Source organism: Postia placenta (genome assembly GCF_002117355.1).
Source record: "Postia placenta MAD-698-R-SB12 unplaced genomic scaffold POSPLAscaffold_1, whole genome shotgun sequence".
NCBI classification, from domain to species: domain Eukaryota; kingdom Fungi; phylum Basidiomycota; class Agaricomycetes; order Polyporales; family Adustoporiaceae; genus Rhodonia; species Rhodonia placenta.
Genome location: NW_020169832.1, coordinates 1,751,967 through 1,777,336, shown reverse-complemented (window position 1 = coordinate 1,777,336; position 25,370 = coordinate 1,751,967). Strand labels below are relative to the sequence as shown.

The following is a 25,370-nucleotide window of genomic DNA, read 5'->3' as shown; positions in this document are numbered from 1 at the left end:
CATGTGCGTTGCGTGGTGAAGGACACTGATGCCTCGTGCTTCTGAGAACCCGCTCCGCGTCAAACATGTGTGCCGTGACCTCGTACCTGAGATCTGAGTGTATCAGTATATTGATACAACCAACATGCAGTCCCCGAGAAGGGACAAGTGCCAAGTATCGTCAATCCGCCGCCCCGCATTGGCTGGCCTCGCTTTCCCCATTGGTGTGTGTACATCTTCTGGCAGCGCTCACCTTGGAAGCAGGGTCCTCGTCGCTTGGCATGCGTTCTACTAGCAGTTTCTGCTACTCTAGTATGGCCTTCAACAACACCATGGGGTCCGGACGCACAGCACCGCCGCCAGAAGTACGGTCGATTAGCAGTCGCACTGATGGAACAGGTACCCTTTCCCATGGCATTTGACTAGTTATGGGAAAGAGCCCGCTCCGATGGTTTGCAGTGAACTACTTACCTGGACGCGTCCGTGTCAGCTATCAGAGGAGGCGCATCTCGAAGCATACGAACTGACAGGGCTTAAGTCAGCCCGACTGGTGTGCTCTAACATAGGCGATTCGAATGGCCCTTGCAGTAATCTCTAGTTGAAATTTCGTCCGCCCATCATATCAGTCTAGAGCTGGCTGGTGCATGGTAGGTCTGCGCGCTCAGGGCCTTGATTCCTATGTATTTGCGTTGACGCTGTCATCTGGAAAGGTTCATGGCCTGTCTCCACCGTGCCGAGATATTGTGCGACAAGAAACCTCGGATCCGTCACCGGGCGTATCATCGGCGGCAGTCGCTCACCTGCCCATGGTCATGGTAGCCTCGGGTTGTCCGCGCGTGTCTTCCGGATGCTAGCGCTGCGTGGGTAGAGGGGGTACACAGCACCATTGAACGGCAAGACGAGCAGCCACCGACGACTCTTTTGTTGTCTGCTGGGAAGCTCATACTAAATCCGAGTGGCTTAGACCATCGAGCGCCTCCACAGCGTAAGCGAGCGATCGGTGATCGCGTCTCGATCGTGCTTCACAAGATCGTTGACTTTACGCGTATTTTTGAAGTAGGTTTGACCCACGAATGGCCATTTTGCAGATTCAAAACACTCGCTATATCCCATGCGCAATGGATGCACACAGAATAAAAGCTTCGCAACCCGGAACGAGCACTAGGCCCTTGGTATTGCAACCGGTACCGCGAGTCATCACAGGACCCGTGGCCGGTGCCAGTCGACTTCTGTCTCCCGCGTCAGTCGCACTCTGGGACATAAAGATCTGCATGATACACACTGCCTGCAGATATCGATGGCTGGATCGTTGTACACCACCGCCGACTGACGGGTACAATTGTGGTTCATAGTGGGGCATCGATAATCTTCTGCTACACTAGTAGCGTACTAATACTCGTGAATGTCGTTCCTGTTAGTGCGCAGTGATATTATACCATCGATACCGTATCGCAGACATGATCTCGAGGAGACCTCAAGCTAAGCACAGACGTTCAAACGTTCCTTGAAGTTTAAGCTTGCCGACGGCTCCATGGCCCTGACCCTAACCCTGTAAGGTTGGCACGTGAATGGCCTGCCTTGGTCGCTGCACGCTGTCGCAGAAACCTCTGCAAATGTCGGGTCGAGCACTACGACAAGTGAGGATACAGCAAACGCTATGTCAGACCGCTACCGCGGGCTGTCGTTATTCTCGGCGCAATCACTCTGCTTTGAATTTACTCAATTCAAGCTCCTATGTAGCTAGCTGCGCACGGAGCACACGAGCACACTATGGAACCGTATCCCTGACACAAGTAGCTCACTCCGAAAACGATACAACGCCGACAGCAGTAGAACCGCCTACTGAACTGGAGTCGTTAGAAGAAGTCTGGAGCCACGTTGCAGACGAGACCGAGGATGCCGTGCTGTCAGTCCAAGCCACTTCATAAGGTTTTGTGCGATTTAACAAGTTCATCTTTAGAGCTACACATGCACGGAGAGACCCTCAGGAACCTTCACGCAAGGGTACACAAAAGCATAGCAAGCCTCCTTCCTCCGCCCCTTCGTCTTCTTCGCAACCCAACAAGGCGGAAGCCTATCTCGCGTCGTTGCATGCTGCTGGACTGCAGCCTACTCTTGGGGATCTCGAACGATGCCGCCCTCCAGGGCATGCAGATCCCGATACTCCCCAGTTTGAAAAGGATTATAATAATCTACTAGACACGCTCAGTCGCGCCTTCAGCAAAGAGCAGCTACGCAATTTTTTAGAGCAATGGGATCGCAATTGTGCCTGGTGCCGGCACCATCGGAGGAAGCACCAATATGCTGAATGGATCATTGAGAAAATGTGGGGTTGGCCCAGTTTGAAGGAAGTAGCACGCGCTCAACGGGATCGTACGGAGATATCTACCAAGAGTGAGCCTTCCAAACGAGATTGCGTGTCTCTATCCTAACGGTGCCTTTGTCTCAGCGTTTCCTGTCTCACCCAGCGAGCTCTTCCTCATCCTTGGAAAAGGTCAGCTCACAGCTCACCTTAGCATGTTGAAATGTCAGTATTGACTCATTTGTCTCAGATGGCGCCGATTTACTGGAGATGTCTCTTGCGTACAATGTGCATATATCTCTCGCATCGAATCCTCTTGCATTGCGAGTCGAGGGTGTACATAACGCGTTGAACAGATTGACCGAACATTTAGCTTCGGTTAGACAGGTGAGATATGTTGTTATGGAAGGTGCACGCGACTGAATCCCATGATTATGACAATAGCGAATAGTCAGCGAGGAGTACAGATTACACTCAAATACATCTCTATCCTCTGACATGATCCAACGAATATCGCGCCTCTCTGGAGCGTTCGTGGAGAATGTAGGCTTAGATGGTCTAGTGAGTTGTCTTTATTATATTTTCGCGGAGTCAATCTGAAAATCTTGTTAGCTTAGAATACAGGCCAAGTATGAGCGGAACATAGACGTTGCGAAGCGGCTTGCGACCCGAACCATTCACGAGGTACGTTCTCACTCGCACTTCAGTTGCAAAAATGCTTATTCGGTGCAGTCCCATCAGCAATTACAGTCGTCCAGGCTAGCGTACCTACCTTCCGCACAACTTGTGTTCTCCGCTCCTGTCACTATGTTTCCTCGCACCTACTCACTATACCCCTTCCTATCGCCTCGGTCCTTGCCATGGACAATGAATACAGGGGGGGCATTCCGAGCTCGACGAGTGGGCGAATGGCTCAGTCACAATTCTGAGAACATCGAAGCAACTGGCGGTCTTGCGGGGGGCAATGGTCGAATCATTTCGGCGTCTCAGTACGTTGCAATTTGATGTCATGGGTTCATGTCTTATTCTCCCTTCAGGGACTCTGTCGATCTCAAGGGCGCTCTATTGTCTGGCTTGGGCAGACCGTCTGCAGGCAGTATTGCGAGTACTCGAGTCGTGAAGGCAGTGTGAGTGCATATTTTTTATTTTCTCGCTGTGCGATTGACGAGCAGCGTGCATCATAGGGTAGGCCATATGCTTGTCACACCTTCCTCTGGTCAGCGCCCTAGCCTGGTTCCGCCCCTTAGAGGCAATCATCCCTTCGGAAAGATCCTGAGATGGATGGCAGATCAAAGTGTGCAGTCGGCATTCGTACCAAGGTGAGTAAGCGTGGTTCTTACATCCACTGCACTCATACTTATTTTTGATTTAGTCTACCTGCTCCGCTGGCGGACACATCACCTAGCCAACAGAGGATTGTACATCGCTTGTCTTACCGTACAATGCCGACGGGCCACCACACAGAAGACAGTTTTGAAAGGGCTGCTCCTAGGATTAACAAAATAATGCGAGTCGAGGTTGCGTTGGCTCAGGCCGGAAAAGCCACTTCCGCATCAAGAGGCGATACTGCACAAATCAAGGGGACCCCGTCAGAAGACAGTGAGACCGGATCTCGGGAAGACCTCGAAGATGATGCGGTTATGCCTGACTTGGTTTTTGCACCACGGTACTTGCTGGGGCTTGAATCACAGGTAGACCTTATGTTGCCGGACAGGTCAGCAAGCTTTACGTGTTCTGTTGTGAGAGTATCACTCAACAGCCTGTGTTCAGACCGATGGATCTGCAGCTATCAGCTATGGAGTGCAATGCGGTTGAGCCTGGGCGCGAGCCTCCAGAGATACAATCGTACCTGGCAGATCTCAAAGCTTTGTGCGTCTTTGCTACGTGTCACCATCTGTTGATAGCTAACGCTCATACCAGCTTACGGGTGGAAATGGATGGCCGCCAGCCTGACCCCCCGTTGACATTCCAATATGACGGCGACACTTTCATTCTTCACACGAGCGCTAGCGTCAGGCAAAGTGTTGAGCTCATCGACCATCCCGGCGAGTCGCCCGAAAACCCTGAACTGCCTGCGATCAAGGTGACCAGCGAAAGTATCCTGGACCTCGAGGGTAATCAGAAGTCGACGCTTTGCGAGGTGCGTTCCCATGTTGCCTGTTCTTGACGTTTACTCACAGGATGTCGTAGATTACTTGCGAGGATCCCACCTCCAAGGAAGCATGGCAGCACTTCTTCAGCAGCTGCGACAGACTGACGTCCATGACTTATCAGCCCAGGAACACTCTAAAAGTAGAACAGCCCGATAATGATAATATGATCTGAGATGTGTTAAATGTGGTACAATCGTGCGAATGAGATAGTGGGAATGTCAGATAAATGTGTGCAATGATAACAACCGACATGGGTGAAATTAGGTCCGCTTGCGTTTTTTGGTGGCTCGTTCTTTTCGTTTCCGTGCTCTCAGCTGTGCATATCGTCAACAATTGACATGTCCAAACCTGGGAAACTGACTGACCTCTTTCTTCATTCTCGAATCGACCATGACATAGCGTCCCTTCACGCCCTTCGGTCGACCTTTCACGCCCTTGTGTGCGCCCTTTGCAACGACTAGCTTCACTTCCTTCTTCTGCTTATTCGCCATGCCCTTTTGCATCAACTTCTCGATCTGCTTAGCTTTCTCGCGCTCTGTAATATCCGTAGTTTCGTTGACGCCTTCAGCTTTCTTCATGGCCTTTTCGAGACGTTGAGCAGCCCTCATTTTCTTCCGTGCCTTCGCTTCTGCGACCTTCTTGATCGGTCGAGCGTCGAGGGCGCGCATCTTTGCCCGCAATGCGTCTACGGCCTCTTTGGTGACGGGGATGTTGGGTTTATAGTGCTTATCTTCGTCATCAAGGAACCAGGGAGGGAGCCCGTCTTTCGCGTTGAGCGAATAGCGGTTGAAGCCGTCATTGATCAGTTCAGTCCGTGTCTTCTCCCTATTTACGAGCTTCTGCGCGATTGTGACAGCCTCGGGGGTCACAAGGCCGTGTTCTAAAGTCGGAGGTCAGTGATAATGATAGACAGTAATAGAAAGGAGTGGAGCTGACTCCGTATCTTCGCTTCCTTGAGCTCGTCCTCGTTCTCATTTTCGACGTCCCACATGTATGCGGAGTCATCAGGATCCTGAGGTACCACTTCGAAATCGTCTTCATCGTCGCTAGTCTGCGCCTGCAGGCATGTAAGAACTACGACTGTCAGCAGAGAGGACATGCTTACTTGGTCTTGAGCACCGTCATCCTCATCCTCATCCTCGTCCTCGTCCATCTGAACGTCCTCTTCAGCCTCGTCGTCTTCGATATCGATGTCAAGACCCGCGAAGCAATCTTGGCTGAACCAAACTTGCGCGGCACGATTTAATTGAGGATTCGAAGGAGGGGCAGCCGATGCGGCCGATGTTCGCGCCTTCTTGCGAATTTGCTGAGAACCCCGAGCATTTGAGTCCATTGGACGCTTCTGCCCTGCACGCACTGGGGCACCTTCGTCGTTGTCGCTCTCGTCTGAGCTCGAATCCTCCCCTAATCGCTCCTTCGTCTCCTCCATCTTGTCCCACCCACCCTCTTCTTCGCTTTCATCTTCATCGTCGCTATCCTTCTTGGCAATTCCATACCAATCCTCTCGAGCCTTGTTGTTTTTCCTCGCCTCCTTCACCTTGAACTTTGCGTCCCGTTCTCGCAGACGATCCCTGTAGGCATCGTAGAGGCCGTCGAGATCCGCTTGGAGGCCTTCGACTTTTCGTTCGCGCTCTTCCTCGGAGTCCAGGACATCCTCGTTCTCCGCGTCGCTCCCACCCTCGTCTTCGTCGTCGTCTTCCGCGTCGTCTTCTTCCTCGAGTCTCTTGGCGCCTCCCCGGCTGTTCATCGCCTTGGTAGCACCATCTAGGTCGAATATATCATCTTGGCCAAATGCCAATGAAGCATCGCTCTGCTCTAAACCGATATCGAGCGGCGCGGTCATCTGGAGCTGCATGCGCTGGATAGTCCGTGTCTTGACCTCGTTGGCACGTCGGCGGTCGCGCTTCGCGCGCGCCGCGGCTTCGGCGTTGAGACGTTCCAACTGTATGCGAGAACACATGAGTGACCCAGGAATAACAATCGGCGATTTGTTCGATGCATACCTCGTTCTGGATTGCTGTCTCCTCGTCGACTTCCTCTGTCACCTCAACAACTTCCGTCAGTTCCTCAGCGTGCTTGGTTTTGACTTCAAGACCGATCTGAGAACGATGTCATTTTTGAAAGAAACCACACATATCTATGATCGACCAACCTCCTCTCGCAGGGCAGTGCGCCATCTCATGAGGGCTTTAAAGTCACCCTTGCCGAGGACTTTGAGGTCTTCGCAGTTGGCAACGACGTCAGACGTCGTGATGTCCAGCTTCAGCCATCTAGCAAGCGACGATTCAACTATTAGTGTAGAGCAAGCCAATTTGTCACATACTCTTTCTCTTCTTCCGTGTCAAAGGTAATCTTGTTTATGCTCCCAAGAAATACGACTGCATCTTGGCAGCGAATGAACTCAGCAGCGCCTGCTTTCTTGAAGAGTATGTAGTCCCCCTCGTCGTATCCGTCACGTTTGCGGCGCTTCTTCTCTGGTTGGAAGACGCTCTCGTGGTAGTTCTTGGACGATACACCCCCTTCCCCGGGAGCCATCGCAGACAGGTCCTTGAACACATGTTTGGGGTCGAAAAACTTAGGGTCGATGTGCTTCGGAGCAAGGAAGTCTCTACAGACAACGAAGATCTCGGCGGAGACATTTCTGCCCGCAGATGAATCACAGATACCAATATATAGTAGTGAAAAGGGGCATACCTGGATGATGGCGGCTTCGTAGCCTCGACCTTTCCGAAGAGCTGGTTGAAAACCCAGATGAGGTTGTTGTAGTCCGCACTTCGGAAGACCTTGGTGACGAACGTCCCACCCTTCAAGAGGAACTCTACGGCTAGTTTCATACTCATGAGCACCAGCTCAGACTGGCCGTATGCGTCCTGGACCCAGGCTGAACCGACGTTCGGCGCACCATCATGGAGGACGACGTCGGCCTTCCAGTCCTTGAGCTCTGCTCGAATAAGATTGCGACATTGCGGTGTGGTGATGTCGGAGGCAAATGTAACAACCCGAGGAATGGGTTTGATGGGTACCAAGTCGACGCCTAGAGTAACGGTGCTTTCGTCTAGGACATCCAAAATGTAGAGGGGTGAAGAGACGCACCGACTATAACACTATTTACTGGCATATACTTGCTCGCCACCTGCAACCAACCGCCGGGGGCGGCACACAGATCTATGCAACATCGTGCACTCTCTAGGAAGGAGTACTTCTTGTTCAACTGAATGAGCTTGAAGGCCGACCGAGCACGGTAGCCCTGCTCTCTGTTTTACGGCTCCGTCAATGATAGGGCAATCTCTGAGAGTACCTGCGACTCACTTTGCAAGCTTGTAGTACTTATCGAGACGACCCTTTCCGGTCTTCTTCTGCGCCTTTCCCATGGCTGGTACTGTTGCAGATTTTGTGCGGCCGCTGAATGCAAGACCTTCAGAAGTCGATCACCAAATCGAGAACTTTGCCGCCATCGTACTCGTCCACGTGATTGATCGTACTCCCGCTCTCGGCGCGCCCTACACCCCCGATCCGCACAGCGCTGGGAGCCATTTCGGTAGGACCATGTGACCAGGTTTACCCTCTGGTCCTGGCCTGCTCGGCACCATGATCGGAGCCACTCGCGGATGAAAATGTCCCCACCATTGGGCCACCTCCATGGACCCCAGCATTGCAGCGCGCACATCGCTTTACGCTCAGAGTCACATATTGTATCACATACGCAAAAGTACTCGTGTATTAGCTTTCAATTGAACCCCATTAATACGCATCGAGTCCGATATCATGCTGGCGCAAACCTTGTATGAGCGAAGTCGTGTTGTGCTCTCCCTTCTGCACTCTTCCCCTGCCTGGTCATGCTGCCCCTGCCGTTGTCCGTCTTGCATGTACCTCCGTCTGTATCCATCTCCTTCCTTACCCTGTCTCCTCACTAACAATAAATCAGTCAGGATTCATCAACCTGCAGTCACCACTCACGCATGCTATATGGCTCTGTCCCGACATCCTCCACAAGCCATACCATCCCTTGCGCGCCGTTGACAAGTGGTACCATCCCTCGTGTGCCGCTTCCTGGCGCTGGCATAAGGTTGTAATTCTAGTAAGCTTCGACGATACTGATCTATTACAGATACTCACCACTCTTTGCGTCGGGCATCTTGCCGTTCTTCCGGATGCTTGGAGTCGCGCACGGTCTGTTTTCGTATCATTAGCTAAGTAGAATCCCGTTACAGCAAAATTAATATCGATAGACCTCCCTCGCAAAAAGTACAGATAGGCGGCATGGAGCATAACGGCGCTCGGCACCTCGGGGTGACGTGCACTCATTTCTCAGAGGTTGTTCGCGGCAGTCATGTGAAGTAATCCACATCAATGCCTCAATATTCGTCCGTTTGTCGAGGTCTACCCCGTTTGCTTCCACAAGCAATGGCAGACAGCGACGACCTCTGCACTCTACTGTGACGCGATACCAGTAGCTTCTGATCATTAGCCATGCAGCGAGACGTGTATACAACGATTCGTTTCTGAGCAGGATCCATATATCGTCGATTACCGACCATGGTCGGTAGACGAGGGGATCATAGCAAGCGTCTACTCAGTAGCCCGTCTCTGATCGGCTGCCGGTCACTGTCTGCACCACTGCCGACTCCTGCCGCGAGCTTCTGCCCCACTTTGCCAAAGTGTATACTTTGCGAGGGGAGGTCTATCAATATTGGTTTTGCTGTAAATCTCCCCAAACATTGACGCATCTGTCAGATGCGGAGCTAACAGCTCGGGAGGCCTTGATAGCACCCAGGTGTGATCGACAACGACACGGCATGGGACCCATGGAGAACTCAGCTCATCACACCGTGGGCATTAGAACAGCAGAAAGGTACACCTGATTTTGACTTGTTTAACAACGGCCATATACCACCACAGGCTTGCGCGATCAAGAGTCTCTGGTCATTGTCAGTGTGTTGCGCTGGCAGCTGCAGCATGTAAGTCTGGAGCTAGCAAGGGGACGACTGGGCGCCGATCATGCGCAATCGAGCCTGGAGACTGACGACACATGGCCAGGGCAGGTGGGCGCCGGTAAGGCTGAATATTTGAGCGCCAGTCGGGGCTGGATTAGTGGTGTAGTCTCGACGAGTCCTCTCACGGGTCGTATATTATATCCTGTGCTCTCCCCTGAATCTACGTGTATAGGACCGCGCGACTCGCATGGCTGAACCCAACTCATCTACTCCTTTGCTTCGTGCTGCGGCCGCCACCTTCCCAAATGCAAAGTTCCTATGGAAGTCCGGAGCTATCCTAGGTGAATGCATTGCCCAAAGGCTGCATTGAGCAGCCCGCAACGTTAATCCTCCATATTACTGACGTATTCAACGAATACTCGGACCCCTCGCACGGCACTGAACTGTAGCTGCTGTGGGTATGCTTGCAGGAGCGTTCGGCGCGCACGGCCTTCAGAAGAGGCCCGGTGTTACTCCCGAGAACATTCGTGCTTGGGGAACTGCTTCTCACTTTGGGGTGCGTGGTTCTATGGCGAATAATCGACTTTGCATCATACGTGGATCAGAGCGCCATTTGATGACATGGCAACTAACGGACATGGTACTTAGTATATCATGAACGTGACTGGAACGCGACCGTTCGGTCCTTTTCCCCCTTGTTTTCTAACGCCCCTCTCGGTCCATTGACAGGATGTCGTTGTTCTCATTTAGCGAACTGGCTATTGATTTAGATTTCCGATAGGTCTTCAATGGGCTTGCGCTGCTTCTGGTGTCCATGCACCCCCGCTTCTCAACCCACAGATTTGCCGGACCCGCAATCGCAGCTGGGGGGCTTATATTCTCGGGTAGCATAGTTACCCTGATTTTGGCCCGCGACCGGTGAGTCGCGAGACATAATGGTGCAGCTCACGAACTATGCTCAGTGTTTCTTGTACAGCTTCCGGTGGATGGGACCCATTACACCGCTAGGAGGCTCGCTTATGATTGCAGGGTACGTCTGTAGCACTTCAAGGGAAGCATCTTATCTGAGAGACATGTAGCTACATTGCCTTGGCGTTCTAGCTCCTTCCGTCATGTTTCGAATGCAGTGCCAGTCGTTGCCTGATATGTATATAATGAGCTGGGGGGCTTTGAACCGCCTTCTTGCTGTAGTAGTTGTCCAATGTTCACATATCTACGCTCATGTGCTACCTGCAAGGGTATTGCCAGAGGACGCCAGCAATGCTGCGGTGAGCGGCAGAGGTGGGAAATTGTCGCGAACGTTGGAGATCGAAGACGCGTCGCAGATACACACGTCTGACACATGTCGATACGATCACGTGGTGAACGCGTCGATACGTGTCATCTCCGCTTGAATCTGTGGCAAAGGAGCGGAGCCTTTCTTGTGGGCGACTCTCACTCTTGCCACCGCGCATCAAGCCCTCTTGGATATCTCCCTTTCCGCCCTCCCCATCGCCCTTCTCGCCGCCCCGCTTCTTGCTTTCCCCTCACATCAGGTATCGGGTATAGCAATTCGACCTAGGGTCTCACTTCTTATATACACCACCCCATCGACAAAACAGTGATCTTGCGTGATGTCAGATTCGCGCCTACCCCTCCAATCGCCCTTTCATCCCAGCACCTCTTCCTCTTCTGGAGACCTCATCTCTCGCTCGCTCAAGCGACGGATGACAGCATCCGCACTCGACCCAGCATATTTCACTCCGTCGGCTGCCACATTCCGTCCGCGGCCTTATCAGCCGCAGAATCCCCCGCCCCCTCAGCAGCCGACTCGACCACCTCGCAATCCGGAGCCTTCACAGTCCGCTACCGCAATGTCGTCGAGCCGGCACAACCTCACTCGTGCTCATACGCTTGGCGTAGCGACCGTCAATAACGACCCGTCCCCCTCAGATCCCGGGGCTGTGTTTATTCATCCGCCTTTCACTGATTTCCCCTATGCACCGAAATACAAGGACGGGTTGACCTATAATCTAATGGCCGCCAATCCCGAATGGTTCTTGGATCCGGCGGATTTTGATAATGTTGAAGGCGGCAATCCCACTGGAATCAGGTATCCATCTCAGCTTGAACCTCCACGTGGGTGGTGCCCCACGAAGAAAAAGGACATCAAGGATGGCTGGCCAGAAGGAGAAGAGCCACGTCTTCGCTGCACATTCTGCAGACGCACCTACGCGGGCGTGAACGCAAAGTCGATGTGGCGGCGGCATGTGTACGAGAAACATCGTATCGCCATGTCCAATCGCAGAGACACCCAAGATCGCAAGGGCGGTCGAAGTAAGTGCATCGTTGTCGTACATTCATCTCCTCTGATAAGCCTGCGCGCCCATTAGAGGACAACAAGGAGAATGCCCGGTCCAGTGGGCGTGGCAGTCGTCGCACTTCCGACGATGTCGAACCCTCATCCTCACGAATCCAGCGGTCGCTCTCGGACGTGGGCGACTGGAAGCGGTCGTTTGGCTCTAACAACGTACAAGCCGGGGACACTGATGAGGAAGAGGAATCAAATGGCGTTCCGCTCCCGCAGCTGCTCCCCGACGAACAGTCGGGGCCTGAGGGCGAACCTGACCTTTTCCAAGCTATCAACTCTTCCAGTACTCCTCCTATGACTCCGGGATTCTCACCCACCAAATCGCAACGCCTAATTCAGGAGATACCAGAGTCCCCCTATGATCCTCTTGTCACTCCATCGTTCCGCCACTCCCCAGCGCGTCTTCCGTCCGACCAACCATGGAGATTTCCCAGCCCGAGTCACCCATTGCACTCCAAAGCGCACGAATTATCCCTCTCAATGCTCATTCGCGGAGAGGCAAGCCCTGTCGTCAGTGGGCTCGATGTTAGCCCTGTTGTCATTGTTCCTGCTAGCGAACGGGGCAAGCGCAGCATCTTTAGCAGCCCTTTTGCGCCTCTGGGCAAGGACAAGGATAATGCGTTTTTCCCCACACCATCTCCGCGCCGCCTATTCTATGACGGTCCCGTCCCGGTTCCGATTGTGGATCGACCTGATTTCAAAGAATACCGAATTCCTGAGTCTCCTCTTGGGCGCTCCTCCGCTCGATCTCTGAAGCGTAGCCTCGCGTCGGTATCCACAGATGTCCCAGCTTTATTGGGTCCCATTGAATTGGACAACGAACCGATTGAAGACCCATTTGCAGATGGCTCATTCCAGTCGTGGGTCGATCTGAGCGGGACTACGGACTCTAGTGTATCTACTGGGAGTCCGCGTCGTACAGTTCCGGACGAAAGTCCCGTCGTTCGGAGTACACAGCCGTCTGGATCGGCGGGTCTCGTTCGAGCCACGGCAAGCCTTTCTTCCTTTGGAGCAGGTTTGATGGACGCTTTCCTGAGCAGCAGATCGCGCCCTGACACCACCTTCGACGACGACGGCTCATCCGAGGAGGGTGATCTGATGACGGATCGGTTGACTGGGTCACCGGTGAAGGCAGGAAAGAAGACCCGACGCGGCTTCATGGTCGGATGGTCCCGCGATGACGGGGACGTCGATATCTCGGACAGTCAACCCAAGAAACGCAGGAAGACTATCGGTGGGCGCGACTAAGCACGCCTAAGCCGAATTCCACTGTGCGTTTTGCGCCAAATCCCCACGCCCTTCTGGCCTTTTTGGTCCTCGTACAGGTATCGCATATTTTTACTCGTCTCGTTTGTCGTTGAGCTCTGTGTCCTTGCTATTTGCCTGTCTCATCCACCATTGCTATCTTCCCTCACGCTCTCATGCGGCTCGCAGATGATCTCCATTGTGGGATTATCACGGACCGCCTTCCTCATCGTTGTCGTCTCGTTATGCACTCCCCTTACCTCTGTAACACCATTCTACTTTAGAGTCTCGAGAGTATTCTTGCGTGGTCTTCCGGTCCCATATTTATCGTATCGTCTTTCTGCGTTGGCTACTGCCTCTCAGGAGGTGTTCTTGCCCTTTTAGTATCGAGATAATGGGGTCTTACCTGTAGCTCACCAGAATTTGGTTTCTCTTGCGGTTCCCACCTATGCCTCCACGGACTCCTGTTTACCGGCTAGTGTACGTAAAATACTAGTCGGCCTGTGTCGTTCTGTCTGATACTTGTTCTCTGTACGATCAATCAAATTGTATCTGGTCTTGAAGCTTCAAACTTGAGCGTGTCTTACTTGACCCAACCATACAAACCGAGTGTGAACCATACTTTCCATATTCATTGCTGCAACATACACATCGAGATATGATACGGTAGAGAGTGAGACGAGACCAAGCCAAAGAAATCAAAGCAAGACAGCACACGAAGGAGAAGAGATGGGGGGGCAGGTGGTGAAAGGGTGGGGGAGATGGGGTGGGCTGGTATCAAACTAAAAGGAAAAATGAACCTTTGTACCCATAAAAAGATTATAAGCAAGCGAACAAGAGGAGAGACCATCATGAGCGTCATGAAACAGAGGAAAATCGTCATAGGAAAAAGAAAAGGAGAAATCTTCAGTACTGTCGCGTTGCGAGCGCACGGATGTCGTATAGGTACGACCGATCCGGCTCCGCGTTCGCGTTGGCCCGCGAGAGCGACAGCCAACCCTTCATCTCCGCGCGATGCCGCTCCTGCGCGAGGCGGCAGTTCTCCACGAACGAGTCGTCCACGTCACACACCATCGACGCGCGCGAACACCGGTCGCTCTCGCTGCCCGAACGTGTGCGCGAACAGCTCCGTGCGGGACTTGGCGGCTCCGTGCGCGTCGTGGTATCGCCACTTGGCGTGCTAGACATGTTGCCCTGCTGCTGCTGCTGCTGCTGCTGGCTGGCTCGGATCGTGCCGCCTTTTGCCTCCCAATCGTCGTCCTCGTCGTCGGCGAGGTCCGCGAAGACGTCCGGCTCCTCTTCGTCCGGCGGGAGGGTTGAGATCCAGCACATGCGCGAGGGATCGAAAATCATGTTGCCGACGACACGCGCTCCGGCAGCGAACGAGCCGACAGGGGAGCCCATAGATGAGCCCGTGAGGTGCGTGATGAGTGCGGGTCGGGTCGACGAGCCCACAGCTGCATCGAAGTCGCGGAGCGCTTGGTCGTTCCCTTCCCAGCGTAGCGTGGTGGGATTCCATTTCATTTCTCCAACGACTGGAACGCCTCATGAGCGCGCTTCAATGGCTGCAAATAAATGGACCTCACCTTTTGGTGCACTGGCGCCGCCGGGATTCCGAATCAAAGTGGGCTTTCTCCGCGTCTGCAACGGTGAAGCTACCCCCTTCTTCCGTTTCGCGCTGGGTTCAGCGTCGGACGACTTCATCGGCTCAGGAGCAGGGAGTGCGTCAGTTTTTGTCGGGAACTCTATGCGCGCCGTACGCTTGAGTGTCCTTGCAGGGGCACCAGCCGCCTTTGACAATTCTAAACGCAGCGATAATGAGACATCGCATTGTCGGGGTCGGTTCCTGAACGCTCACCTATGCTGCCACCCGATACATCTCGCTTTGTCTTTCGCCGCAGAGTACCCTTACCAGCAGGCGGGTCCGCACTCGCATTGGAAAGTGAGGCCTTCGAGAAGCTCGCCCCAGGTATGCGGTTCCCATGGCCCTTGGGCTGCACGCGGAAGCGGCCCTCCTTCTCACGGTCAAGCGGGAGGTCGTCGAAGCCATCCAGCTCTGTCCCGTCGCCATACGTCCGCTGCCGCTTCGGTCGTTTGAGGACTTTCGGCGCGGGCAGCGGGAGGCTCTGCGTCTGCGCGTGTCCCAGCCGCGGTTTTGACGTCGCGGATGGGGGACGTGTCGGCGGCAACGGCGACTGCGAGCGTATGGACGGCGGGGTCACAGCACTCAGGGGCGCGGGGAAAACTGAAGTGATCGGCGTGCGCGACTTGAGGCGTGACGACGACGTCGGCATCGTGAGGCGCAGCGCAGCGGGGTTAGATGATGGCGTCGATGGCCGAGTCGGAGGCACGTTGTACTCGAAGCCATGTATTCGGCTCGTCGAGTAAGTGGTGTGCATCTTCGCGCGCGACGACGCGGTCTGGGCGACGTAGCCTGCCTGACCCACACCAAAGCCGACGCTCTGCCCAGAACCTGACGCCTGGGCCTGGTTCGTCGACTCGGAGAGCGAGGGCAGTGAAGCCTTGCGGCCGAGGTGGCGCGTCGATGTCGTTGGTGACACAGGCTTCAGGCCAGAGTGTGACTTCTGCACGCGCAGGCTTCCCGGCTTCGGTGCGAGGAAGCTCGGCGGGGAAGAGGGGGGCGGGGGAATGGAGGTAACGGCCTGGCTGTAGGTTTGTGCCCGTGGCCCTGGCCCAGGACGAGCGATGGGCGGTGATGGCGGCGCCGCAAGTCTGCGGAGCTGGTTCGCGGACGATACGGGAGGGTTGTTTGGAGATTTCGCGCGATCGCCCTTGAGGCGCGACGGTGGGCGCACGCCCGCCGGCGGCCGTGGCGGGGCGCTCTTGCTGCGAATGCTGGACACGGTGAATCGCTTCGTGCCCTGTGCATTCTGGAGTAGTCTGCTTGGACTAAGTTCGACGTCGTGGTTGATGACGAGGCCGATCTCATAATCATCCTCCGGATCGGGGCTCGCCACCTTGATCCGTTCGTCAGTGAACACGGTTTTCTTCTTCGTCTCGAGAATCTTGGCGAGCTTTTTCGCGCTCGAGCCAGACTCGAAGAGACCAGTGGGAATCACTAGGCCGTCGAGTTCGTGCTCTTCATCGTCCTCCTCTTCCGTCTCCGTCTCCGGGAGGGAGGCTGAGGTGTAATTTGAGGATGAAGCATTGTCACCAAACCCGAGGGTGGAGTATGCGTCTGAGGATTGAGATGATGAGGACGTCTGGTCTTTGTCGCCCCATTCGAGCGAGCCCTTTGAGGAGCGGTGTGAGACTGGACGTAAGGACAGTTGGGTGAGATCCGAGGGCAAAGCAAATCCGTCCTCGAAATCCTCTTCAATAGGTGGCGGTGGGGGCGGTCTGGTAGAAACTTTGGGGAGTTGTGCGACCTTGATGGTGGAGACGCCCTCATCGTCTTCGTCGTCAGGTGTGGTAGGGAGCGGTGGTCGAATGGTGAACATTTGGGAGGGTGTCCGCGAGGCATCCATGCGCGCTGCTATGGCATCGCGGACAGATTGTGCCTTTGCGCCGCCTGTCTTACCGAGGTCCATCTCGAGGTCCCAGTCCTCGTCGGCATCCTCCTTGTCCGACTCGGCATCAGAGGTGTGGATGGGGTCGCCATCGGGAAAGTCAAAATCGGCGTCGGGCCACTCCTCCTTGCAGAGAACAATCGTAGGAGCAGGAATGGCAGTCATAGGAGGCAATGGTAGAGATTACGCCCAGATGTAGTAGGGGCAGGAGATACTAAAGTGCAGAGAGAATTGCGAGATAGGGAGCGGAGCGGGACTTAGTGCGAGACCATAGATGTCGCGCAGAAGTAATATCGCGGAGGACAAGGCCTCGCAGAAGAAAAGAGGTCGGACGGCGTGGAGACAAAGCGGCAGCGTCGAGGGCGGGTCTGTGCGGGGCTGGTGGTCGCGTAGATGGGAACTCACTGTGGCATCCGCCCACGCACAAACACCGTGTACAAACACAAACAAGACCAAACATCCTTGCGCTCAGTATGGCATGAGTCTCCGCAGCTCCCGCGCGCTCTGCTCAATCTCGTCCTCCCCATCCGCGTCATTGACCTCTGCCTTGACTTGCCTCGTCTCCACATACCCTGCCAGCAGCTCGTCCAGCCCCCGTCGCATGCGAATGCCCCGCTCCGCCATTGTCTCCACCCACTCGTTCAGCTCCCGAGCGCTGAACACCTCCCGCAAGGGTCCGAACGCCAGTAAATAGAGTTCTACCCACGCCCATATCAGCAAGCTCCGTCAGCATGCACCGGTCTGGCCCACGCACCTTTCACTAGCGAGCACTCGCCCACGGCCCGGTACAGTAACTTCTTCGCGCGTTCCAGCTGCCCTGCCCGAATCTCGAACTCGACGTACAAACGCCACAAGATAGCACTGCCGCGTGTCCTGCGTCCATAGGCCGCCCTGTCAGCACGCTTTCATCACAGACGTATGCCGGGCATGCACGTACCGCTCGTCCTCGACGGCTGCAGACAGCCCTCCCCGCGTCCGCTCCTGCTCCGCCTCCCACCTGCCCTTCTCCCAGCCTGCCACCCACACCTCCGCTACCCTGCGCACTACGTCCTTTTCTCGTGTCCTGCCGTCCGCCACATTCTCCCCTAGCATGTGCCTCACCCGTCCCCAGATACCTTGCCCTCTCTGGGCCTCTAAAAATATACCCAGTATGATCGTATTGCTAGGATATGCCTCGATCGCCGCCTCCGCTTGCTCCCGCAGCAGCGCTGGCGGGACGGGGTTGCGTAGAACGGTGCCATATCGGTAGAGTAGCACTAAACAAGCAACGGTCAGGCTTTCATGCGGAGCCGACCTAGGTTCTAGTGCACGGATATGAGAGTCTAGCACAGACAGCGCGGATTGAGGGGTTCCGGACAGAAGCTCGAGCAGGATCCATAGCTTTGTCCAGGCTTCGCGTTCTTTCCACCGTTTTACGGGTATCGGTGCAATCACCTCTTGTATATATCGCTTTGCGCGTAGGATAGCGATACCGCCGGTGCCTTGCGTCCCAGTAGCACGCAGGATGACCTCTGTCGCGGTGTCCGGCCGCTCGGCCATCCACTCCATCTCGGCCCAGTCCCACCACAGCTGAGTTGCAGCTGATGACTGTGAGTGAGAGATAGCGAGCACAGTCTGGTACACTTTGCGCGCAGCGTCTGTGCGGCCGCGTATCCGCTCCAGACGAGCATGCGCTGCCCAGTGAAGCAAAGACTCTTGTGCTGAAGCCAAAAGCGTCTTTGACAAGCGCGACGCTCTGAGACAGCTCGTCAGTACACGCTCCGTTTCAATATATGTGTAATACGCACTCTTTTGCGCTGCAAGCGGCTTCGAACGTGAGCGACAGGATTTCCCACTCGGCATCGTCTCCCGTGCGGCACTGCGCGAACACCTCGCGCACCAGGCTGTGATCGACGCCTGCAACGTCCTCCGCCATCCACATCCTCCACCGCGCATCGGTCGTGCCCTCGAGCGGGCCGAGCACGTCGTATCCCCAGCTCTTCACCGGCCCGAACGCACTGGTGAACTCTCGCTCACGCCCAATAAGCACCCCCGCCTGCGCATCCGCGGTGATGCGCGTGGCTGCGGAGAGATTATCACGAGGTAGAATAGAATCTAGGTACGCCGGGGAGACGAAATGCCCGTATGCCCAGCGGTCATCGGCGTTCTCGCTCGGCACCGCAGACAAAGTGGGGAGGTAGCCCGGGATGTGTAGGCCGAGGAAGGCGAGCCAGATGAGGCGGAAGGTGTGCTTGGCCTGTACGCTCCGCAGCGGCAAGAGAAGTGGCCGAATGTCTGAGAAGAGGATCGTTGCATATGGGTCGGCGTCGGCGGACTCGTCGAAGGAGCGCGAGGGCAGGTGGTGCGTTCGATCCGCAATCGACTCGAGGGCCGCCCAGCGCCGGTATGGGTCGACTTCTACGGTCGTAGGCTCTGGTATCTGTCGGGCAGCCGGAGGCTCCGCCTGGTGGTCAGTGTCGTGCCAATGAGCCCAACCTTTGGCTCCTGGCTCGCCGGTTCTGAGGACCTCGGCCTCCCAGAACTCCTCGAGTGCATCCAGCTGTTCGTCGAATGGTTGACCCACAAGACTTGCAGGGGTATGGTACGCTCTGAAGAATGTGTTAGTTGAATATATCTTCCGCGATGACATTACGAATGTCTTACAATTCTGCTTGAGCCTGGAAGAGTGCATTCGCGCGTTCGACATAACCTGAGTGCTCAATCAATGCCCATCCTCGCACAGGAGTCATCTTGCCTACCTGCATCCCGAAAAGCAACTCCGACTCTCCACAGCACGCGCATATGACTGACTTCCTCATCCCCGATCGAAGCTAGCACACGCCTTGCATCTTCTACGATGCCGTCGATACCGTTGCTGCCCCGTCTGATCCTCCAGTCGAGCCACTCTACCCAAATCTCGCTTCCACCTACTTTCAGTGCATCTTCCCACTCCGCGTACAACTTGGCGTTGTCCCAGATCTCCTCACCTGCTTTGAGGTACCGCAGTCGGAGCGTTCGTGTGGATGCATTGCTCGGATGCGCGGAGAGTGCACGGGATAGCACAGAGAGCGTGATCTCAGCACGGGCGCGTGGTGCGTTCTTGGAGGTGATGGGGATGGTGGAAAGGGTATACGAAAGGAGCGAGAGCCATGTCGAGATGGACGACGCGTCTGAAGACAGGCGTTCTTCGAGTGATTTCAGTGTAGCTTGTAAGGATGTCATTGGTGTAGTATCACTGTCGTTTCCCGAGCTCTCCGCCTCGTCCCCAGAGGATTCGGATTCGTCTGAGTTAGCATCGTGTTTGGGCGCAGTGATTGCACGGTATGATTGGTCGTCCTTGCGGTCGTTACGAGAAGTCAGTCGCAAGAATCCCTCAATCTCTTCGTATTTGTACTTGCTTTCTGATGAAGCAAGTAGTCTGCGGGTTGGTGGAGCATGTAGTAGATGACGCGAGCTTGGATCCGTCAATGAATGCATCTAAGGTACATGCAGTGATGAGTCTCATAATTCGTGCAGAAATCTTGTGTGTACAGGCGTACCCTGCGTTTTCCACCGAGAGCTATCTCAACTCCCCTCCGTCCTCTGTGAACAACTTTCCACACGGGCTCCAGGCCCAGAATTGACCTTCCCCCTTCGTTTCGTTAGAGGTTGCGGATACATATGAGGCTGCACTCACAACCAACCAGATAGTACCGTGGTACGCTCCCAGCGTGCAGACCACCGTATTGCACGTTCAGTGGGTCACCCTTGCGGTCAGTGAAGTACAGCGGCGGCGAACCTGGCCTCCGGATGTTGTATGCCTCTTCACGCCTGAGAGACGCGTCTTCTTGAGCTTTCAAAACATCGTCATCGGGCCTCACGTAGCCCTTCTCGCTGCGATGTCGTTTCGAGTGGCTCAGAGCGTCATGCTTGTGCTTCTCGTGTTTCCGCTTCCTGTCTTTGGGGTCCACGACGTCCCTTTCCTTGTGCTTAGAGGGTTTCTTTGATGAGGGCGCATCATTCTTGGGAGTAGACGAACGCTTGCTTGGTCCAGGGTCCAAGTCAGGAAACGAAGTGAAGGACGGAGGGAACGAGCTGAAGGAAGGCGCCGACATCTTCTTACTAGTTGGCCTATAGTGTGCAGACGTAAGCGTCTTTGTGCGTCAGTGTGCTAAGCAGCAAGCCAGAATAAGGGAGCCCGCTGTGACTGGCGTATTGCCTGTAAGGAGCACCCTTGGATGCAGCTCAGGGCACCTAAGGAGAAGCGCCCGCAGCTGCATTGACTTATCACGTGGTATGCTATCATCTCCCTCCCAAAAAGGAAGGCGGCCGATCATAACCACTTTTTGCCTTTCCTCAATCTCGAGTAGCGGCTGAAGACCTGCCCGGCAGACACAACGAGGACCCACCAATTCGAAACACGTTGGCCGTCCATCATGCGTCCTCTGACAGAAGATGAGAGCAAGGCCGTGTTCACGAAACTCGCTAATTACATCGTACGGATAACTTCTCTTGACGGTTCATGCTAGTCTGCCTAACGCCGAGTGTATTGCAGGGCAAGAACCTCGTCCACTTGATTGACCGACCAGACGAACCCTACTGCTTCCGTCTGCAGAAGGACAGAGTGTTCTATGTCTCAGAGTCGTCTATGCGCCTCGGCATCTCCGTCGCACGACCAAACCTGATTAGTCTCGGGACTTGTTTCGGCAAATTCTCTAAGAGCGGCAAGTTCAAGCTACATGTCACTGCCCTGGATTACCTTGCGCAATATGCAAAGTACAAGGTACGTCCTGTGCTCCTACTTAGGGAACGTTAGCAGAGGAGCTAAATGGAAGCAGATTTGGATCAAACCGAATGGAGAGATGCCTTTCCTATACGGCAACCACGTTCTCAAAGCGCACCTTGGTCGTATAACCGAAGATACACCTGAACATCAAGGTGTCGTAGTCTTCAGCATGAATGATATTCCATTAGTACGTCCCCTTGTGTTTTTTTGTGCGCGGCGACCGCTAACGTTTTGCACCTTGCCAGGGATTCGGTGTGACAGCCCGTTCGACAGTCGACACAAGAAAGTTGGACCCGACTGCTATCATTGTTTTCCACCAATCGTGAGTCTTTTATACTCTCGCCTGAGACTCAGAACCTCATGACCACACTATAGTGATGTTGGAGAATATCTTCGTGATGAGGTCAGTCTGTTTGACTAGTTCGTGTTACTCAGTCTCTGATCCATGGTGTTCAGGAAACATTGTTTTGAACGCCGCTTGTGCTCATCCGAGGTCGTCCGGGTGTTTCTAACACGGTTATGAAGTGCTCGGCCGTGTCAACCTAGAAGGCACAAAAGTACTTGTGGTATATTCTCGTATCTAGTCATTTCGGTCGTTTATGGTCTGTAATTTGGACATCCATGTACACTATGCATGCATTCTCCACCACTACAACTTGCTTGTCCCCGCGGCATTGAGGACGGGTTTGATGCCCGAGCGCAATTGTGATCTCGGTTTGATCGAAGGCACGCCCCAGCACGCCCCGCGTTGTCGTCACGCCTCGAGTGCGCGTATGCACGTGTCAAGACATGAAATGGCGTCCCTTACGACTTCCACGTCTCCGGAGGACATCTGTACGCAATGGCTGGCCTTGTCGGACGCAGATCTCACTCAGGACACCATAGAACAGCTACTGAAGCCTGTTACGGATGACCTCTGGGTGGCAGCTGCATGCGTGGATCGCATTCTCGAGGACGCGACAGTCCAACGGTCCATCGTCGAGTTAGGGATAGACCGCACGGAGTCGGCCCTCACGCGTTGTCGTGATGTCTACGCCGACACTACACATGAAGCGGAAGACGACGATGCTGCAGAGCAGAGGAATGGCGACGCTCGCCAGTCGGAGGCGCAGGGATGGTCTGCTTCACTACTCTCGCATTTCCGTGCGCAATCAGCAGATGCTCAGCTATGCCGAATACGCTCAGTGCTTCTCGACCGCCTCGATAGGTTGAACACATACGTCGCGGTATGCAAGGAAGCATCAATCCAGCCTGACGCGGACGATCTGGTAGACGACGAGTGGGAGGATGATCCCTGGGCGGAGGGATCTGGGGAACCCTCTACATCCACGTCCGCTACTTCTCGCGAACCCCTCATCCCCCTATCCACCTTCCTGACCACCGACCTGCTACACGCGGCATGCCTTCTAGCATCCTTGGAACAATTCACTGCGTTGCGTATTCTCATGGAGCGGCATGGCACCCGTCTGTGTCCCTACCGCTTCTTGATACTCGATAGCGTCCCCGAACATGCACTCGCGGTAGACTTCAGGGACATACTACCCGTGTATGACCCCGCGGAAGACCGGGAGAAGACTCTCGAAACCAATCCTTGGAGGGTGGAGCCCGACTTCTCTGAGCTCCCAGAGGTGACAGCAGCTGTCGCCGCCGCCGAGGCCTCTCTCACAGCAGAGGTACCTCCCTCTCCTCACGACAGTCTCATACGCGCAGAGCCATTACCGTCCTCTGAGTTGGTAAAATGGTACCAAGTCCGGATTGACCTCATTGTATCCTCCACCGGGATGATCGACGCTGCATTTTCTCTGGTGCAACATGCAGCATCGCAAGGTCTTCCCGGTCTCGACGAAATGGGAGAGGAGCTCAGTCTACTCTCTCGCCTTGTCTACGACACCCACCCACCACCTCAGGGCGCAGATGATGACTGGACGTTGGCTCGTTGGAAAGCAATGGATCCCTCAGAAATCGTTCGCGCATACTTGGCATATTCTACCTCGGAGACAATCGCGCAGGACATAAGCAGACTTGTCATGCCATATTTGTTCGTTCTCGAGTCGCGTGCAGAGCGTGCAGGGCGTCCGGACCCTACACTCCCGAAGCGCCTGCTCTATGAGTATATCCTAAATGCTCCTCTAGAACTTGTCGCCACCATCTTTGAGGCTTCAAAACCAACTCTTCCTCCAGCTCAGCGACTCATACGGGACGATGAAGACATGGCCCGTTTGGCCCTCGCATGCCTGTATGGTAGCGACAGCTTGAACGAGTGGCCAATTATGAGCCGCGTCTTTGAATGTCTCCCTGCGTGGGACACTGCCGAGGACGACGAAGACGCCGACGAAGCGGATACCACGATCGCATCACTGGGCACCTTCGTGGCACCCTCTACCAGCCGTCCGCGATGCACATCCGCTGATCTTATGCTATTCTTCCATCCGCTACCTTCTTCGTCTTTATCGCGTGCTCTAGATGTCCTGGACGTGCATCTGGAATCCGGTGAGATACTCGCAAGGTGGAGTGTTCCGGCTCCGTTGCGGTGGTTCCTGCAGAGCAATCGTAACATAGCGGAGCAACGTTCCTGGGCGAATAGGATGGCAAGACGTGCTGGTGGGTCGCAAGATAGGCTTGACACACAAGAAGATTGGGAATGGCTATTGGAAGATATGCTGAAGCTCTCCGACGAGGGCGACAGTGGCTCGTGGAGCGCCTTCTGTCTTTTGTCAAAAGACGACATCATTCGTATATTCTTCAGCGGCCTCTTGAGCACAGGCAGTGAGTAGCACAGGTTCATAAGCAATATGGTAATTGACGCCCTCCTTCGTAGAGTTCGACATCGCCAAGAACTTGCTGCAATCGCACAACATACATCTGTCATTGGATCCTCGGGTCATCGAAGATATATGCCTTACATGTTCGCAAGAATTCTATGACAACGCAACTTCGGGCAACTATCATTTCGGCGACATGAAACTGGCTTATGACTGGTGAGCTATAGCACCCTACGTCCTTCTTTGTATTAAGCTGATGCATTCCCCTTGCAGCCTCGACATTCCTCCGCCCTCAGAGCGTATCATCAAGGAGAAAGAGTTCATCGAGGCAACGTCTCGGCTGTGCTCGTTCAACCTGATGTCGCGTCCTGGCATGCCGATCACACCCCTGGAAATCCGGCTAACCAAGGATCGCCTGACCCTTGTGTCTCGCGTTCTGTCCAGTAACAACGATGCATACAAGCACGCGCAAGTCATCCTCGACCTTGTTAACAAGCTTGGTTTCCGGGAGGACGTCGTTGCCAGGGTGAAGACACTCGCGATGCTCGCCGAGACGGCGCTACAAGCAGAAGATTTCGCCCGCGCGTATGAGACATGCGAGAATATGATTGACACCGTTCACGAGCTGAGATCACCAACTCAAGCCGCGACAGACCCCGCGGTAGAGGAAGCCAGCGAAGTATGCTGGGTAGCGTGTTTCTCACTCGGACGACATCCAGAGTTCGACGATGTCCAGAAGAAGCTCATCTTGCAAGGCCGCGCCCTCGAACTCTGCCCTCCAGAGAAACTCGTGGACATCCTGGCAATATGGCACCGGATCGAGGAGGAAGACGTGCAAGAACGGCGAGAACGTCTCGCATCTACGGGCCACGGCCCCCGCGCGTCGCAAACCCAGCGTGCGGGCTCCTCAAAAGACCCTGTTGCCTCGCTCGCAGCCCGTCTACAACATTTGCGCATGCCAGATATTACGAACTCACCGCTGGTCAACCACGCCCCTGACGCGGCAGCATTCGCCAACAAGGCATTCAGCCATGTCGCCGCCAACTTTCCTTTTTCTGTAGGTACCCGTGGGCGGTCACTGGCAGATGATCATGACCCATGGGGGAGCAGAGAGACGAGCAGAAGTAGGGTGGATGGTGTGGATGTCTCTGCTCAGGCATCAAAGGTTTTACAGGCGGGCATCGGCTGGCTACTCGGTGCAGATGATGACTGATCGACGAGTCCTCGAAGTTGCTACTGTATGTTTGCATGTAGTACGGATGGACCTATGGACGCACCTATAGCATGTCTTGTTTTCCATGTAGCTCGAGCACTCGAAGACAATCTTCATGGTGATGAACAGCCCGACGTCAGGCATGCATTTGACCAAGG

General features: G+C 54.7%; 8 protein-coding genes across 8 annotated transcripts; 5 read left to right on the top strand and 3 right to left on the bottom strand.

Moving 5' to 3' along the window:
* Positions 1-1,636: 1,636 nt before the first annotated feature.
* On the top strand, positions 1,637-4,606 carry POSPLADRAFT_1051525 (hypothetical protein; the record flags this gene model as incomplete). The annotated part of the gene is made up of 14 exons (XM_024480178.1): positions 1,637-1,715; positions 1,777-1,885; positions 1,940-2,373; positions 2,429-2,473; positions 2,532-2,668; positions 2,726-2,842; positions 2,894-2,965; positions 3,014-3,270; positions 3,319-3,408; positions 3,466-3,600; positions 3,654-3,995; positions 4,052-4,150; positions 4,202-4,421; positions 4,472-4,606. 14 exons carry the CDS (start codon positions 1,637-1,639, stop codon positions 4,604-4,606), a joined length of 2,271 nt encoding a protein of 756 aa, XP_024344180.1.
* Positions 4,594-7,805, bottom strand: POSPLADRAFT_1164728 (hypothetical protein; the record flags this gene model as incomplete). The annotated part of the gene is made up of 10 exons (XM_024487842.1): positions 4,594-4,748; positions 4,800-5,314; positions 5,371-5,491; positions 5,540-6,376; positions 6,438-6,533; positions 6,587-6,704; positions 6,758-7,075; positions 7,129-7,468; positions 7,528-7,688; positions 7,744-7,805. The coding sequence occupies 10 exons, from the start codon at positions 7,803-7,805 to the stop codon at positions 4,695-4,697; spliced, it is 2,622 nt and encodes an 873-aa protein (XP_024344179.1). The 3' UTR covers positions 4,594-4,694.
* A 2,023-nt stretch (positions 7,806-9,828) lies between these two features.
* On the top strand, positions 9,829-10,447 carry POSPLADRAFT_1130684 (hypothetical protein; the record flags this gene model as incomplete). Its single annotated transcript, XM_024483977.1, has 3 exons — positions 9,829-9,924; positions 10,150-10,286; positions 10,345-10,447. 3 exons carry the CDS (start codon positions 9,829-9,831, stop codon positions 10,445-10,447), a joined length of 336 nt encoding a protein of 111 aa, XP_024344178.1.
* Positions 10,448-11,284: 837 nt separating this feature from the next.
* Positions 11,285-11,659, top strand: POSPLADRAFT_1078343 (hypothetical protein; the record flags this gene model as incomplete). The annotated part of the gene is made up of 1 exon (XM_024482963.1): positions 11,285-11,659. A coding segment is annotated over one exon (375 nt), but the record flags the coding sequence as incomplete, so codon positions are not given.
* Positions 11,660-12,864: 1,205 nt separating this feature from the next.
* Positions 12,865-13,534, top strand: POSPLADRAFT_1037972 (hypothetical protein). The gene has a single exon (XM_024477303.1). It carries the CDS (start codon positions 13,153-13,155, stop codon positions 13,345-13,347), a length of 195 nt encoding a protein of 64 aa, XP_024344176.1. The 5' UTR covers positions 12,865-13,152; the 3' UTR covers positions 13,348-13,534.
* A 41-nt stretch (positions 13,535-13,575) lies between these two features.
* Positions 13,576-16,837, bottom strand: POSPLADRAFT_1064056 (hypothetical protein). Its single transcript, XM_024481756.1, has 3 exons — positions 14,822-16,837; positions 14,550-14,765; positions 13,576-14,498 (listed from the first exon to the last, which is right to left on the bottom strand). Exons 1-3 carry the CDS (start codon positions 16,656-16,658, stop codon positions 13,870-13,872), a joined length of 2,682 nt encoding a protein of 893 aa, XP_024344175.1. The 5' UTR covers positions 16,659-16,837; the 3' UTR covers positions 13,576-13,869.
* Positions 16,838-16,961: 124 nt separating this feature from the next.
* Positions 16,962-20,566, bottom strand: POSPLADRAFT_1176181 (hypothetical protein; the record flags this gene model as incomplete). The annotated part of the gene is made up of 8 exons (XM_024488404.1): positions 16,962-17,191; positions 17,248-17,366; positions 17,431-18,228; positions 18,281-19,081; positions 19,137-19,182; positions 19,232-19,949; positions 20,012-20,103; positions 20,149-20,566. 8 exons carry the CDS (start codon positions 20,564-20,566, stop codon positions 16,962-16,964), a joined length of 3,222 nt encoding a protein of 1,073 aa, XP_024344174.1.
* A 747-nt stretch (positions 20,567-21,313) lies between these two features.
* On the top strand, positions 21,314-25,302 carry POSPLADRAFT_1064054 (hypothetical protein; the record flags this gene model as incomplete). Its single annotated transcript, XM_024481755.1, has 5 exons — positions 21,314-21,424; positions 22,065-22,865; positions 22,950-24,003; positions 24,056-24,215; positions 24,273-25,302. The coding sequence occupies 5 exons, from the start codon at positions 21,314-21,316 to the stop codon at positions 25,210-25,212; spliced, it is 3,066 nt and encodes a 1,021-aa protein (XP_024344173.1). The 3' UTR covers positions 25,213-25,302.
* Positions 25,303-25,370: the final 68 nt, after the last annotated feature.